This window comes from Rhinolophus sinicus, linkage group LG13 (assembly GCF_036562045.2).
Source record: "Rhinolophus sinicus isolate RSC01 linkage group LG13, ASM3656204v1, whole genome shotgun sequence".
Classification (NCBI taxonomy): Eukaryota; Metazoa; Chordata; class Mammalia; order Chiroptera; family Rhinolophidae; genus Rhinolophus; species Rhinolophus sinicus.
In genome coordinates, this window is record NC_133762.1 from 14,120,081 (window position 1) to 14,137,661 (window position 17,581).

The 17,581-nt window shown below is 43.4% G+C and overlaps 1 protein-coding gene across 2 annotated transcripts in view; it reads left to right on the plus strand.

Moving 5' to 3' along the window:
* ADAMTSL3 (ADAMTS like 3) overlaps positions 1 to 17,581 on the plus strand; it is a 187,823-nt gene that overhangs the window by 75,853 nt on the left and 94,389 nt on the right. For both annotated transcript variants that reach the window (XM_019743525.2, XM_019743526.2), the window contains exons 7-8: positions 3,165 to 3,291; positions 11,547 to 11,621. In XM_019743525.2, the coding sequence (XP_019599084.2) occupies positions 3,165 to 3,291; positions 11,547 to 11,621 (202 nt within the window). The remainder of the gene's footprint in view (positions 1 to 3,164; positions 3,292 to 11,546; positions 11,622 to 17,581) is intronic.

The following is a 17,581-nucleotide window of genomic DNA, read 5'->3' on the forward strand; positions in this document are numbered from 1 at the left end:
GGTCTCCACTCTTGGAATGTCTGAGAGACACAGACTGAGAGAGATTTTATTCAAACATGTTTTACATAATAGCCACAGTAGTGAGAGGGGAAGTTGTGACTCATGGGCTAACACTTAAAGCTTCTTACAGAAGTGACACAGACACTTATATGTTTATCGCCATGGCCCAAGATAGCCCATGACCACACTTAACTTCTAAGGGCTGGGAAGTGCAGCCCTCCCACGGCTGCTATGAAAAGCGAATGTTCATGAGTGTCCTTAATGACTAGCGTAGCTCCATCTACTCTGATTTTTAAGGCAGGAATGTTACAGTTCTTCCTGAGGGAGAATCCAGTTTTCAGGAATCTTAAAACAGAAGTGGATTCAAAAAATTGTTTGGTTCTTAAAGGGTTGCGTTGGACTTATCCAGAAAATTCATAGGTTGCTTAATTTGGAGCAGTGCCACTTATTTAAACACCATCTTCTTTTAGCTGATTAGGAAATCATACGCGGGAACTGTGAAATAATCCTTAGCTGAAGCGGTGATTTATATGTGAGCTTTTCTTCCAAAAAGCGCTGCTCATATATTTTAAATATTTGTTTATGTTATCTCCAACCTTGTGTAACTTGTCTTATTAGCTGCACTGTAGGATACAAATCTTGTCTTACTAATCTATACTCTGCACTGCCTGGCTCTATAGAAATCAGTTCTTTAAGAGATGTTAATAAATTTTATTGATACATTTCTCCATTAGGGGTTTTTAAATCATTATAATTAGAGATCTTAACTCCAGGAGGTGCCACAGAAGTTGAACACACTTCAGGCAGCTTTTAAAACTTGCTTAGCATTGATTATGATGGGATCTGAGAGCCAAAATTCGGTAGTCCCTCAGTTTCAAGGGTAATTCTGGTTTACACCCTGTGAATCACAAGGCAGCTAGACCTTCTTTTCGGATATTATTTTTCTGAGATGTTTTCACATGATTTTTTTTTTTGTTTTTTTTTTTTGGCTGTAAGATTTGGATGAACTGTAGCTTTAAAAAAAAATTATGGAACACATATATGAGCTCTGGGAGGTATCCGATTGCCCAAGATCTTGTAAGGCCCGAAACACTCCTCAAAACAAGTCCATCCCCGCTGCTCGGCCCACACCCTTCCTGGATGGACAGATAGAGGACGATTCTCATTCTCATGAAATGCAAACTGCTCAGGGACCCGAATGTGTGAGGACAGAACTTGGCCCAGGAACCGTGTTTCTAGAATTTAATAGTGGAATTGCTCCCCGTGGAGAAAGTTGCATGGACACAAGATACTCATTGACTGAATCCCAACCATGCAAGTGTGTTTCCAGAATCAGTCACTCTTAAGTCATTCCACATGTACGTGTAAGCATTAATAGAATGGTCCCTGTCACTGGGTTCTTTGTGGTCCATCTGCTGATACTAAAGGTGAGGACAGTGCAGCATAGTAGTAAGATGGGGGTTTGGTGACCTGGTTTTAAAACCAGTACCGACACGAAATACTAGCTATGTAATGGTGGAAAGTCGTGTAACCTTGGTGACATTCAGATGCCTTATTTGTGAAATAGAGAGAAAAGGTACCAAGTAGGTCATAAGGTTGCTGTGAAGATTGGAGGACGTTATGTGTGTAACATGCGTGGCTTAATGCCAGCCACAAGGCAAGCATTCGATAAAAACCAACTGGTACTATTACTATTTTCTTATGATCTTTATAAAATCATATAATCAAGATGAAAGGATCTCCAAAGGCATTGGATTCAGCTACTCAAATAATTTGGTCCCCTCTTCAAAGTCCCTACCAGGAAGTCTCGTGGCCCATGGCTGAGAAGTGATTGTCGGACAACTCGGACTGTTCAGATGTTCTCATGTTGATTGAAAATTAAGCTCGAACCTGTAACTTTCACCATTTGGAAATACATAGAACACATGCAAACCCTTTGCTCATGACAACCCATGTGAATTTGAAAATATCTCTAATCATATGCTTCTCCTTAAACTTCCTTGGAACTTTTCCTGATTCTCCCTGAAGCTTTCATTGGATCATTCTCCTTCCCTTCAGCAGCAGAATTTTGGAAAGGATCGTCTGTAGGTGATTTCAACTTCCTTCACTTTTATATTCTCTTCAGCACCTTGGATATAGAGTCTGATTGAGCAGCTCTCCACTCTGAAACACGAAGGCTCTCTCCACCCAGGAGTCAGAACCCGGGGGAAAACAAAGACATAATAAAATTGGCCCTCATTGTTTTGAGCCTTTTATAATGTTCTAATCACGATACGAAGGGTGCTACATATGTTTCCTCATGTAATCCTTACTAGACCCTACGTGAAGTTCACATTATTTTACCCCTATTTTATTCTTGAGGAAAATGTCTCTGCAAAGTCGAGTTAATTAAAATCATTGGGCACATTATGTTAAAGACATATTTGCAAAATATTAATACAAGGAAATATAGCCCTTTTCGTCACAGGAGGAGGCTAAAAAAATCTAGCAAATTTATATGCATATGCAAATAATGCCCCCAAATAACCATTCACGAGGCCAAAAGACAGCAGTTGAAGCTAATTCTATATGCGACACTTCTCTCATTCACGCCTTTATTACAGTCTAAGAATAGTTTATAAAGAGAGAGGTGGAGATATACAGGTATAGGTATCAATAATGATAAAGAGGAAATATTAAGAAATAGATATAGACTGTAGAGATATAGGTATCTCTTTACAGAGATTGAGATCAAAACAGAAAAAAGTACTTAAAGTAAAATTACGGGCCAAAGGTTATACATTGACTTCAGGAGCGTGGTCGTTTTGGGAGGAGACGAGAATATAGGACGCGTGTAGGGGTAGGGAGAGAGCCAAGAGGCGAGAAGTAGGGAGAGAGGAAACATTCGTTTTATGTGCATAAAAATATCTGAGTAAAAATATAAATAAGAGGACAGGAGTGGGGGCATGAGGTGAGGGCACAGGTTCAGTTCCTCCCTTGTATAAGGAACATACATATAATGTCCTGTAAAACTTCAGATAATCTAGTTTTAAGTTTGTGTTCTCATAAAAGAGAGCTAACTCACAAATCACAGAAGGATAACCCCATAAATACAGGTCCTGAAAGGAAGCCAGGTGCACCGCCCATTTTCACACCCAGCCCTGACACCTCTCTTCTGTCCTCAGGTGGTGGGCTGTGACCGGCACCTGGGCAGTCGCACCAAAGAAGATAATTGTGGCATCTGTGCTGGCGACGGCTCCACCTGCAGGCTTGTGCGGGGACAATCGAAGTCACACGTTTCTCCTGAAAAAAGTAGGTTTGAAACCCAATTCAACGTCCCCATAAAACAAAATGTGCTCTAGACCGTCTGTTACCAGAATAACATTTTCCTAATGCTAAGCTTTTCAGTCGGAAAGAGCTTTCGACTAGTTTTCTTGAAAGTCAAATTTCTTCCAAAAGATGTATTATAAAATTTTTGTTCCCGTGATGTCTTCCAAGAGTACCTGTTTCTGTGGACGTTTGCCAACACAGAGTATGACTGTTTAAAAATATTTGCTGATTCTTTTCTTTTTTAGGTAAATGTTGAAGTAATAGTTTCTTTTACTGGCCTCCCTTTGATTGCTAACAAGGTAGAAAATGTCATTCAGATGGTCAGCCGTGTTAAATGCTGTTGGAAGGTCAAATGGAATAAGGGTTCAAAGATTTCTCTTTGGCAAGTTGAAGATCATTTGTGACCTTAGGAAGAGTCGTTCCAATGGATTTCAGGCTGAAACCAAAGCCTAACTGCAATGAATTGAGGAGTGACAGATGGTGAGAATGTAGAGGGGGAAAGATTTCTGCAGGACTAAAGGAGGGGCACACACACACACCAGGTCGAGAGCTGGACAACTGCAGAGACAGTTGGAAACCTTGGTGAGGGATTAACTGGGTTCCAGCCTGTTGGCTTTGACCTTGCTCATTAGGGTGCAGAGTCAGCTGCTCGGAGTGAGGGCTCTCAGAGACTGAAGAGCATCCTCCTCTCAGGAAGGGGGAAAGGAACTTACCAAAGACAGTGAAAACATAGCGGGGAAGCTGTGAGGACCTAGCTGAGATTGGAAACCATGAATGTGCAGAGGTTCCAGTCAGTGGTCTTCTGGAAGGACCTGGCTTTGAATCAGTGAAGAACGTATTCTACTGCAAATCGCGGAAAACTCCACTTGCACATGTGGGAGTTGATATATCTCTTCCCATAAGAATCTGGCTGGAGAAGCCGTTTGTGTCATTAAGGATCTAGGTTCCTCTCTCTCGCCTACATCATCCTTAGAGTGTAGCTTTCATCTCCGTGGCTGCAAAGTCACTCGTGCACCTTCAGACAACACATCTGCATCCCAGGTGATAAAGGAGAAGAGGTAGTGCTTATGCAACTGTGCCCTTCATTCCACAAGGGCAGCCCCTCCCAGGGCACTGCCTCAGTGTTCAGAACTGTGGCGTGACACCCAGGCCCCAAACGAGCTCAGAAACCAAGTAGATAGCATTTTATCCATTCTGTTATTACGAATGCTGGCGTAATGCTTTGTAATTCCTGAGGTGCTCTTCAGGCAGCGCGCCTGTCACAGAATTCCACCAGCCCCCTTGCAGTATAGTTTAGAGCTTGTCGAACCCATTTGACCCGATGAGGGAACTAAAGACCAGAGATGTTAAGACACATCTCCATGATTATTTATAAAAGACGATGGAGGGAAGTGGTTACGAATTGGCGTCTAGGGTCAGATGGTAAGTCCTCCGTCTGTGGCTTACTAGCTGTGAAAGCAGGGCAGGTTTTTAGCTTGTCTGTATATCTTGGTTTTTCTCATTTTAAACTGGGAATAGCAGTAGCCCCGCCGTTGTAGAGTTGCTGAGAGTAAAGCAGTCATACTGACCATGCCCAACAGCGCGTGGCCCGAGAGTGCTCAGGAAATACTAACTGTGTTTTCAGTAGCAGTGTTACTCGTTTGGGTCCCAAAGGGTGCCACACCTCTGACTTACGTTCAATGTAAATGTGGATATTTGTAAACGGGTTTCTAAATTGACAATCAGTCAGGTTGGGTTATTGTTTTTAAAAAAGATACTGATAGGTCTGGAGGAAAAAAACGTGTTGAAAAGTGTCAAAAAAAAAACAACAACGAAAAACAGTGAATTGTTGGAGGAACCAACGTTAAAAGAAGCCAGTGAAGAGACAGCGGCTCTGGGAAGGGTTCCTTCAGGGCGGCTTTTGGATGAAAAGACTGAAGGGGGAAAGTAAGAGCCGACACCTAGCGGTAACGTTGGCCTTAAAAAGTGCGGCAGTCTCATCCGAAACGGCGTCTCGTCAGGGTCCAAATGAGATTAGATATGAGATAATTCTAGTTGAACCAGGGCAGGAGCTGAGTGACATTGGGTCAAGAAACCAGTCTTTTGGCAAAGTGTGCAGAAGAGGAACTGAAACGGGAAAAGATGGGATGGAGTGTGGTGTTGGCTGAAAGGGGTCTCTGCCTGTTTGTGACCTTGTAGTTCCTCACGCTCAGTAAGGTACTCGTGTTCATGTATTCTCTCTCTCTCTCTCTCTCTCTCTCTCTCACACACACACATTGATTTTCAATTTTTGGATTATAGATCCTTTTGGAAATCAACTGAAAGTTACTCATTTTCTCTCCAGGAAAGATGCATGTGTCCCCATAAGCCCCAAACTTGCCATTCTGGTTTTTAAGGGATTCTGAGACCCCCTGATGGCAGTTCAGGACATTCCAGGCTAAGAGCCCCCAGAACACCTAATCTTTTTGGTGAATTTCTGCAAAGAAGGTGCAACTGGATCGCACAGGTCCCTGCACACCGTGGGTGAAGGGGCCTGGTCAATGCTGTGGTATCCCACACGCCTCCGGTCTCATCAGCTTCTGGACGTGTGTGCTGGGCTCAGGCCACAGGGAGCAAAGATGATTGCTTCTTGCCCTGGCTTCTCCTCGCAGCCCCTTCTTGTCTGTTATGGCTCTGAAGCTGGGCCGCTGAAACCGGTTTTGGCTGGGAGTTTCCAGGGACCATATGGAAGCACTTCCCTAAAATCATGCTTTGTGTGAAAGCAATGTGGGAAATGAAGCCATGTCTCTCCCTGAGTGTGCATCCCTGGGAGTCCTGTGGAGTCCACGAAGCTCCTCCGTCCTCACCTTGCCAAGCCCTCATTCCTGAGTTCCCCAGGACGCACACTGAGTGAGCACATGGCAGTGAGACGCTCTTGGCACGGCCCTGCCCTGGTGGCTCACAGGCTCCGTTTCCATCACGCAGTGAGGCAGCGTCAAGGTGTAGGCGCCGGGAGCCAAAACCTTTGCTATGAGAAAAATCAGAAACCAATCCAGATACAACACATAAATTTCCTGTTCGGAGGGAGGAGGAAAGAGACTGAAGTAACAGCTGGCACTAACAGCTTTGGATGTCGGAACAGGGGCCTAGAGGCCGTTCAGTGTTGAAAGAGAGAGAATTCGGAGAACAACGACATCGAAGCAGACACATCATTTGGAGAGGCGTGGCTTGCCACTTAGGGACTCAGTGGTATTTCCAGGTTTGTCCCTGATGTAGATTTTGTCCACATAAGGGCACACACGTGTGACGCAAATAAATAAGTTAGCTCAGCGTGTCCCATTTCTAGCTGGTGGCAACCAAGTACCTATGGCACTGTGGATACAGGGATGCCGACGGCTGGCCTCAGCGCTTGGCCTTATGACATAATTGTACCTTCTTACGAAGCATCCCTTGGTCCTCCCGACAGAGAGTGTCCTGGGCTCGGCGGACACAGAGCTGCCTCCCAGGGTGATTCTCAGGACATTCTCTCTTCATACACCACTCACTTCTCTCTGACCGTCACCCCCCAAAACAATCTATAAATTTATTCCGTGAAGAGGAGGGCTGTATCAGCTATAAAGGGATTGCTAACCCTCCTCTCTTGTCTTTGTATATTATCTCCTTCTGCTTCCCCATTCATCTTTCTAGGGCGAGATCCCGAGAGAGAATACCCTTAGAACTGTGGGTGGTAAAGGAATATTCAAACCAAGCACCCTGCTCATTTAATGGGCTATTTCGCTCCATTTCATCCAGGAAGAGAGAGCATGGCATGGAAATAAGAGCCCTGGGTGCTCATTCTTTGCCTAGTTTTTCCTTCGTGTGTTTGTGTGTGTTTTCTGCACCCTCTGCATGGAGAGAAATACGAGGAAAACGACATGCAGAGCCTGTTGAGAAGGAGTGTCAGAGATTCTGTTTTTCACACAATAGCCATACTGACCATGAACTCCCTGCCTAAAACCTCTTCCTGCGTGGCCTTTACACTTAGGATAAAGTCATACCCCTTTCCCTGACCTTCAAAGTCGTGCGTCATCTGGCTCCTGTGTTATGTCATGTGCTCCCATTCTGCCCCTTGTTCATGAGGCTTCTGTCAGACTCACATGCTGGAAAATTCTAGAATGCCACATGCCTTTCCTGCTCTGGGCCTTTGCACTGACCAGTCAATGGACCTGGAATATGCTTTCTCCTTGCTCTTCACACGGCACCTCTTTCTCATCTTTGGGTTCAGGGTTCACCTCCTCAGGGACGCTTTTTTTGGACCAATCTACCTGAAGTCAGCCCTTCTTTTTTCTAGTTCCGGCTAAACCTTTATTGTAAGAGGTCATTATTTTGTTTACTAATTGGCCTACTGGCCTCTCCCACTGGTCAGGCATTGCAAGAGGGGGCGCCATGTCTGCCATTTCCATCATTTTATTCCCAGGGTGTCGACGAGCGCAGCAGAGGAGCTCAGTAAATGTCGACAGAATGAATGCAGGCTCTTTGCTGGAGACGCCGCTGCTTCCTGTTAGGAGTTCAGTGGGACTAAATAATGTGCATCAGAGCTGTTCTAGAAGCCAGAGATGGGGGTAATCACCTCGGCTTGACCGCCACCTGTGATCCCAGGCAAGGTACTAGCTTAGCGGGACCTTGGCCATGCTTTGCATTGACGTATTCGAGTGTTAGCGCACATGACTTATAAGACCTCTTCTAGCTCTGAAAGCGTTTTGAGTATATCTGTGATTTATTCCTTGTTTTTCTTAAGAAATAGATCTTGGAATTTGAATGGAGGTCAGAGAAAGAAGATCCAAGATCTTCTCTGAAGACATTTTTGGGGTGACCTATTCTGAACCCCTACATCCCACTACAGAGTCAGAAAGCCAATGACGATTGAATCGTCACCAGGCTCTTGATTTCTTAGATGCACTATGAAGGGCAGCCAAGATGAGGTGTACCATGAATCTGGGGACCCTCTGGACCAAAAGCGGTTGTTGGAGGCTGTGCATAACGTAGCCCCGTCTACTTGATGCTGTTCATAAGCTGGTCCTGGAAATGAGCTCGGACGTGGGCGTTGCTAGCCTGTTGCCATGCTAGCTTGAGGTGAAGGCATTGTAAGACTGTAAATGAACATGCCTCTAGGATGGGAGCAGATATTTCTGCACAGACACGCGTGAAAGGCTGAGGATACTTATTGCAGATTCAACAATAACAGACGTCCTGAGCATTCCGCCTCAGGGCGTCGGGATGAGGGAATGGCATAGCAGGGCAGGTGTAGGTATCCACGGTAGTTTTCAGCTTGCAGCCGGGTCAAATCCCTGCAGTGTTCCTCCTCTACTGTTTGAAAAATGGTTGTTAATTTCTGGTTTTTACTTTTCCGCATCTTTGCTCGTTGGCACATTTCAGTTATCCCGCCTCGATTTGCAAAAGGCAGTGTTTAGACAGCCCTCCAGGTGTAGAATCAGTGTAGTCACACTTTGAATTTCCTTCTTTCCCCTTCTACAATTCCCTTTTGTCCCCAAAGAGTGACAGATGAACTTGAGTCACACTTGACTACCCTACTTTTGAAAAGTTGTCAGCCCCTGTTCTGTGCAATGTCACACCAGCTAAGTCGTTTTAGTCTAAATGATGCCAGTGGTTACGGGTGTGTGAGAGCATTAACAGACACCATTGTTTTTCAGTTTACAAAATGCGTTCACACCCATTCTCTCATTTTTACAGGAAAATAAGTAGTATTTGCAGTGTTTCCCTAGGGTTGTTAGCATTAGCATTTATTCCTATTCCTTTCTTTCGTTTTAAAAAACTCCTTTGTATCTTGCGAGTGGGTAGTGGGGGAGGGTGTGTGTGTGTATATATGTGTGTGTGTTTAAATCTAAATAGCAGAAGGAGAAAATAAATGCAGGGTCAAGAAAAGTAACATGAAAAATGCTTGACAGAAAGTTTTGTTCAGCAAAAAACCCACCAACCACATTTAAAATATCAAAACACAAAAATCAGAAATACAAAAGTGGGAGTGAGGTTGTGAAAGTATAACTAAAACCTCCCTTTCCTTGTGTTACCAGGGCATGTATATATTTAGGTTGGTGTAGTTCTCCTGGGACTTTCTAGTGAAAATAAACGATCTGATATAAATTACAGTCCTTCTGGGTTGGAACTGATGTTTATTGATTAGTTAATACTGTGTGGACAATTTATTTCCTGTACATCTTGCTACTTAGCAAAGCTGTGATCTGTGGCAGGAAATGAGACATAGAAAAAATATGACGGACCAGCTGGACTTGAGCATTTATGTGTGGGAGGGGAGTGAGTGGAAGCAACTTAATGAGCCCTTAGGTCCACCCCGCGATTGCAAAATCAAACAAGTGAAACCTGTAAAATGAACGTCAGTAATGAACATACTGTGATGGTAAGTTTGGATGAATGCAGTCATAACTAGGTCTCACAGTAGAAGGGTTAAGAGGGTTGTTTTTGGTTCTGACCCCTGCTCTTCTGATTAGGAAATCGTGCTCTTGGACAAGTCACTTAAACGTGCAAAAGAGCAATTTTCTTAATTGTAGAAATGGGTTTTTATTAGGACAAATGAGGTAATTTATGTCAAGTTACTTAGAATTGTGCCTGGGGGCATGGTAAGTGCTCAGTGTGGTTTTAATAACTTACACTTGCCCAGACCTACTGTGTAATTAAGTCGTCTTCTAAGTCCTTTGCATACATTACCTCATTGGACCCTCTCAACAACCCCTTGAAACAAATATTCTTGTTATTCTCATTTTATAGCTATAACTGAAGCACAGAGAGGGTAAGAAGCATGCCCAAGGTCACACAGCAATTATAAGTGGCAGAGCTAATATTCCAGCCCAAGTTATCTGTCTCCAGAGTCTGTGATCTTAAACTACTGTTCCATATTGCCTCTCACAATAGTTTGTAAACTAAAAATAATACAAATAACTTTAAAGAGGAGGAGGCTGGGAAGATGGCACAGTGGTTAGTAGTATCAAGGATCTCTTATACAAAATTTCAATTAAAAAGTCTTGGAATAGTTTCAAATAATGAATGTGTTCAGCAGTTATCACTACCACTACCACCATCACCATCACCTCCACCCCCACTACCACCACCACCATCCCCACCACCACCATCCCCACCACCACCATCCCCACCACCATCACCACCACCGTCACCGTCACCACCACCACCACCACCGTCACCATCACCGTCACCATCACCACCACCACCACCGTCACCACCGTCACCACCATCACCATCACCACCACCACCACCGTCACCACCATCACCATCACCACTACCACCACCATCACCATCATCACCACCACCACCACTACCACCCCCCCCACTACCACCATCACCACCACCACCATCATCACCATCACTACCACCACCACCATCACCACCACCACCACCATCACCACCATCACCACTACCACCACCATCACCACCATCACCATCACCACCACCACTACCCCCCCCCACTACCACCATCACCACCACCACCATCATCACCATCACTACCACCACCACCATCACCACCACCACCACCATCACCACCACCACCACCATCACCACTACTATCACCATCATGACCACCATCATCATCACCACCATCACCATCACTATCTCTACCACCACCACCACCAAATCTGGATGTTCCCAGACATGGACCTACTGTCATCAACGTTGTAGGATGGAATATAAAGAAGGAGTCTTTTCTCCATCTGGTGTGTTCTCAACCACTGGATTCTATACCATTAGAAACTGTAATATTTTAAAGCAGCCTCAGAATCACACCTGGTTGGACATCCCATTGTGAATTTATGATAGGAGGCTAAGTAGTCTATACTTAGCTGGTCCTGAGGCAGAGAAGCAGTCCACTCCTACTTTATTTGTAGTTGATTCCTCCCTCCATCCTGATCTGCAGCTCTGGGTCTAGCTCCAGACTCAGGGGGTATTTAGCATCAGGCTATTTGAGATTTAAACTGGCCCATTGTAACAGGCAAGACAACGAAAGCATAGTGGCAATATTTATATCAGAATTAGTTGAATTTCAGACAAAACATAACAAAAATGAGTATTTTATATCCATTGATAATAAAAAGTCTTAAAAATTTGTGACCAAATACCATTACCTCAAAATATATAAAGGGGGGAAAAAACACTCTTCACAAATGCCCCCCCTCCCCGTTTTGATCAACTTGCTTATTTTATGGTCCTTTAGTGCACAAGTTTTATGACACTTGTCTTGTGTTCTTTTCTAGGGGAAGAAAATGTGATTGCTGTTCCTTTGGGAAGTCGCAGTGTGAGGATTACAGTGAAAGGACCTGCACATCTCTGTAAGTAGAATTTAATCTTAACAGTGTTTTATTTCCTGAAAGTTTAATTCCTCCCCCCAAAAAATCTTTCTTTGTGTTGATGGGCATGTAGACAAACATCTCAAGGATTTTGATGCTGAAACGGTCTGTATCAACAGGGAAATGAGGCAGCCCTTAATTTCTCTGTTCTCATGCCCTAGTGGGAAATATACCAGCTTGGGGTTAATCCCTCATGGGAAAGGAAATGAAGGTATATGTAGTCTATTTTTATGCAGAGAGTAAACGAGAATTCAGGAGTCTTCTGGAGGTCTCAGCAGTTTGGGACGAAAAAACAAAATTTAAACCACCGAACCGTATCAGTTAATGTAGCTGACAAGGATTGGCATTGTTGCCAGTATGTCATGGCTTCAGAACGTAAACATTGGTTTTCCAAAATACGGACAGTTTGAAACAATAGGGGATTGCAAATGTATTGTGTCTTTGGCCCAAGTCAGGTGGCATCTCCTTTGTCTTAGTTTGTCTGGTCTCTTGTGACCTAAGGAACTGGAAATACCAAAGTTTGTCTCTTCTCCCAAGGTTTTCTTGTGGCCACAGGCTGGACTTTCGTAGTCTTTTTCTAAGGAAAATGCGTCTCTGCCAAGACCAGCCCCTGGCCTTGAAGAAGCTTGCTGTGTTGGCTCTCTCTTTTTATTAAAAGTACAAAAGACTATTGTAACTATTTTAAAGCCACACAAATCAAAGCCCCCTGGATCAAAGTGTTACCTATTTTGCCGTATTTCCCCCTGAGCCACCATTTAGATTTTTAAGTCATTAAAATTTCTCAGGGCCAGAAGCATCTTACATTTTTGGTGGTGTGTGTGTGTGTGTGTGTGTGTGTGTGTGTGTGTGTGTGGTGTGTGCACACACGTGTGTATGGATTTTGGATTCAAAACTAATATTCTAACCAGAAATGTCCTTTGAGAAAAGTTTATATCAAAATGTTTAAATAAAAATGTTTAAGGTCACCAATAATACAGATTAAAATACTGATAAAAAGAGAAATTCTGTAGTATGTTATGATCTCATTTAGGGAAGCAAGAGAATATCTTTGAGACAATGAGGGTGAACAATGATTGGACAGTCTTTTTTTTTTTACCTTTAAGTTTATTATATGAATTATGATTGATTTTTAAACTAAAATGATTACAGCCATCTAATGGTGACTTCAGTCAAGGCTTTCTCTGTAAACTATTCTTCTCTCAGAACTATTTCTCTCAGAACTGTTCTTTTTATGAGTCTTTATTGGAAAGGCTACACATGTTACATTGCCACAAACTTAAAGTGGTTGTAGGGATAAAACATTTTTAAGCTTCTTCTTAAAATGGCAGAAAGCCCACAACTCTTGAGGACAGTAAGTCTTCATCCTTGTAAATGCAAATTCAATTATTGAAAACAGGTCAGAAGCATTCAGAGCCCAATGTTGTGAATCATTTGAGGGATCGCAGTGTAAAATACCGTTTTGGATTAAACAATATGAAGTGCTGAATATTCATAGCAACATTCATGACTGCCATGAAGTAAAAACCCAACTGTCCATCAGCTGATGAATGGATAAATAAAATGTGGCATCTGGAATGTTATTTGGCTGTAACAAAGAATGAAGTTCTGACATGTGCTGCAACACAGAGGCTCCTTGAGAACGTTAAACTAAGTGAAAGAAGCCAGTTGCAAAAAGCTACATATTATGTGATTCCATTTATAGAAAATGTCCAAAGTAGACAAATCTACGGAGATGGAAAGTAGATTGGTTTGATGGTTTTTTTTTGGGGGGGGGGGTGGTGGTCGGGGGAAGAGTGAGGAAAATGACTACTAGTGGGAATGCCATTTTCTTGGGGGCATGACAAAAATGTTCTAAACTTAGATGCTGATGAAGGTTTCACAACCCTGTGAATATATTGAAACCGTTAAGCTGCATTTAAAATGGGTGAATTTTATGGCATGCGAATTTTATGGCACATCAAAAAGATATTTTAAAAACAAAAAGTATGCAGTGACTGGGCCTGATTTTTCTCATGATACGAAAGGCAGTTCCCAAAAATTCAGCTCCAAAAATAGTTTCGTAAGTTCTAAAAAGAGAATAAGTAGAGAGTAAACACAGTAAGGAAACGTAAAGCAAAGTAAGTAAAGGTGACTCCTCTGAGGCAGAACATTCATTTGCATGCATATATGTCCTTGCATGTTAGACTGGCACTGTCCCAAGGTCAGAGTTCAGAAATGTTCCCATTTCTCCAAAGGTGACGGATCTGTTGCTTAGAAATTTCCCCTTCTGAACAATCTCACAATTGAGTCTAGAAGTGTTTCTAAAAGTTATCCTCTGCGAATGAATAGCACTGGCTTTTTTTTTTTTTTTTTTACAAAGGATTTAGTTAACATTCTGGACATCTAAATATAGAAGTGGTTTGAGTCTCTTGATTTATACAACTGTTTTCTTAATTTGTATTTTTAACAGAGTCCTGAAATTCAGCTTATTTTGCAGTAATAAATCATTCTCTTAGGGTCCATATTAATACTCTCCAAAAGGGGGCAGTAAGAGCTGAGCACACCCAGTGACGTCAGTGTCAGTCTCTTTGCTGTGGAATGGAATCTGATTACAGAATGTCCATCTTACGGACTGCCTACAAGTGTTCAGATCCTGAATTTCCATTCCTGTCCCAAGTCGGGCCCCAGCATGATAGCAGGCGCACAGCTCCAAATTTCCTGATAGTGCACCCCCCTTCAAGAATGGAAGCAATAAGATATTCCTGCAAAAGAGATTTTAGTGTAGCAAAATCAGCATTAAATGTTTGACTAACCATAAACTTGAAAAGCCAAGATGCCATAAATTGGAAACTTTCATTATCACTTGGAAGATTTTTATTTTTTTCCCCGGCCCTCGAAGTCTTGTCTGATGACCGTATATAGAGATGTATAAATGTATACATGGGAGTGTGTATGATGACCGGTCAGAAGAAACAGATGCTGAATACCGTGTACCATAAAATACAGCTCTGCTTTAAGCGTGAGTCTGATGCATGTATAACTAAGTTAGCTGTACTAGCTCATTACAGGTTTTCCTAACAACACTTCCGTAGCCTTCTCAGAATTTAAGGGGACCTCTTGGGGGTGGTTAGCATGACCCTGCTGCTTTTGAAAGAGGCCTGGACTGACACTTCTCAATGCAAGCCCTTCAACTAGAAGCAATTGCACGCATTTCTTTGAAAAATAACTAGTATGGATCAAAATATTGGAAGACATCAGTACAGACTTGAGTTGGGATGGTTTTGAGATTTAAGAGGGTTTTGGTTTCTAGTTCTGTTTCTACTTGTGTGAGGCTACGTATCATCTCTTCCTTAGCTGTTCTCTGCACCCCCAGCCCAATCGTATGAAGCCTAGAGAGGAGAAAGAAGTCAGCAGTGGGCAGCAGGAGAGGAGGGTCATACCTTCTGCCTCTCATAGTGGTGGGGCGTGTATAGGCATCCTGGGGGGTGTCCAGCCGGCACTAGCCATCTTGCTGCAGAAACCACAGAAGGGTCAGCAAAGCTCGGAGAACCGAAGGGCTTGTGTGCCTAGCTGTCATGAGCTGTGAGTCGTACGTTGTCACAGGACAGGCTGCAGTAAGTGCATAGGAATGCTAGAAATACAGAAAATCTTCATAAACACATCCATAAGCCAACACATCATCTGAATTGCCGAAGTTCACAAGCTTCTGTCATTTATTTTAAGAGCAAGCCGGCCACCAGTAAAAATGGCACCTGTGGAAGAAGAGCCACGCTGGCCTTCCCCTCCCTGTGGGTTCATCACCGTATCTTCCTTTAATTCTCCTCATCAGAACCACTTGCGTCCACAAACTCCACCTTCACCAGATCCCTTCACCTGTCTCTGTTTTCCCACTTTTGACCTTTTGACAGAGTTGTCATCAGAGGACCTGCTTTGGATCTCTTACCTGCAACCAGAGTCTGTGAGCTAGAGAGGGGAAGCATAGTGAAATAATTGGAAAAAAGATCTTTTAGGACAAGCATATGGTTCGAGGGGGAAAGTGGTTTGAGTATTGCATGCAGTTGAAAACTTCTTTTACCCCTTGCGTTCTCATATTCTTGTCACCATCTTGGATGGACACTGGAAGTAATGGAATTGACGTTAAAAAGCAAAACACCAAACAAAACTAACAGAAGTGCCGGCCTTTGGTTTAAAGGAGAGACGCCATTCTGGTTGTCCCTTCCTCCCAAATCACCTTCCCAGACTCTGACACCCCCTGCCCTAACTCCGCGTCCGGTGACACTCAGAAAGCTGCACCCCGGAAGGGTAGCACAGTGGAAAAGCAGTGACCCAGCCGTGGGATACACTGCACATTGTTTGAATTCAGTCACGTCATTTCGGGCTGAACTCTGTCTAGAAACGCAGGGTTTTGTCTGCCCGCCGCGAGGACGGATCTGGTCCAACGTTTCTGTGTCTTCCTCCTGCCTGCATGCTCACTGTTCCTCCTCCTTTGCTGTGGGCGGCTGATTCATCCAGCGGAGGGACTTCTTACTATCTCCAGTTCCCCAGCGCGTTTTTACTGACAACTCACTTTATAACACTCAGCTTTATATCTTCATTGGAACTAGGAAATGAATTTACTCTCACACGTTCCAGAAATCAACTGTGGTCACGGGGAGCAGGGCCAAAGCGGTTGGGGTTTTGTGTGTCTGAGAGTCGCCAGCATTTGGTTTTGACTGCTGACGACTCCTGCTGGTCCAGTAGCTTTGAATCTCCCCAGAAAAGTTCCCAGTCTGCCTGTCAGCCATAATCAGCGATGTCTCCTAGTGCCGTCTGTCTGTCCGGGTGTTTGAATTCCTGCAGCTGCTCCCGTGGCAGAGAGAAACCCTGTGAAGGAAAACCATCGATGCAGGCAGCATGTAGATTGCAGCTCCCAGCGCCGGGCCATTTGCTTGTGTTTCATCAGCCTCCCATTTTTAAGTTTGAGACTGAGTGGGGTTGGGCTCGGTTGCGTCCTTTGTTTGAGATGGCTAAAGGACCTTTGAACATCAGCGAATCAAGGGTAGGTTTCAGGGCAGAACAGCACCTGGGAGGTGTTTTTTCCTGACTCCTCCTTCCTTTTAGAAACGAGGCAATGAAAACCCAAGGCAGTTAGTTAGGGAGAGGTTGCGTCTCTCAGTCTCAGACCAGGTCCACTAAGTATGGTGACTTTTGCCAAAATGAAAGAAAAAAAAGACAGGGAAAAAGAAAGAAATCATTCAAATAGAATAGAAATGCTATTTTGGTGAAACGGTCGGTGATCATTTCTGTGTAGAATCATCTACAAGCACCTCTGTTCCTGTACAAGCAAACGTGAAAAAAGGGGTAGGAACACAGCAGGGAGATCTTTGTGGTGATGGAAAGGTTCTGTGTGTTGCTTGTGGTGACAAGTGATAAAATGGCACAGGGCTGTGTGTGCACGTTGGACCGATGGCAGTTTCCAGATACTGACATTGTACTGGTTACATGAGACATAACCAGTGGGTAATACTGGATGAAAGATACACAGGACCTCTCTACTATTTTTTCAACTTCCTGTGAATCGGGCATTATTTCAAAATCAAGTTTTTTTTTTGTCTTTTTTTTTTTTTAAAACCATTTAGGACTCATTGTTGTCTAAATAAAAGACGCAATTAAAATCTCCGAATGGGTGATAAAATGAGTAACACAGCTTTACTTCAAGTAATAGCTACATCACCAAACAATATAAAGGAAGAGACATAGTCTCTTTCCCCTTATGGTAGAAATGGCTTCAAAGAATTGAATGGACCTAATTTGACCTAGTACCTTGTCAGCTCCTTGATACAAGCAACTAAAAAGCTTCCATGTTTATTCCACCAACATGTATCAGTATAAACTCAGTGGATGCTTTATGTTGATACCATATGCTATTATATGTATCAGGTTGGTGCAAAAGTAATTGTGGTTGTTGCAATTATTTTTAACGT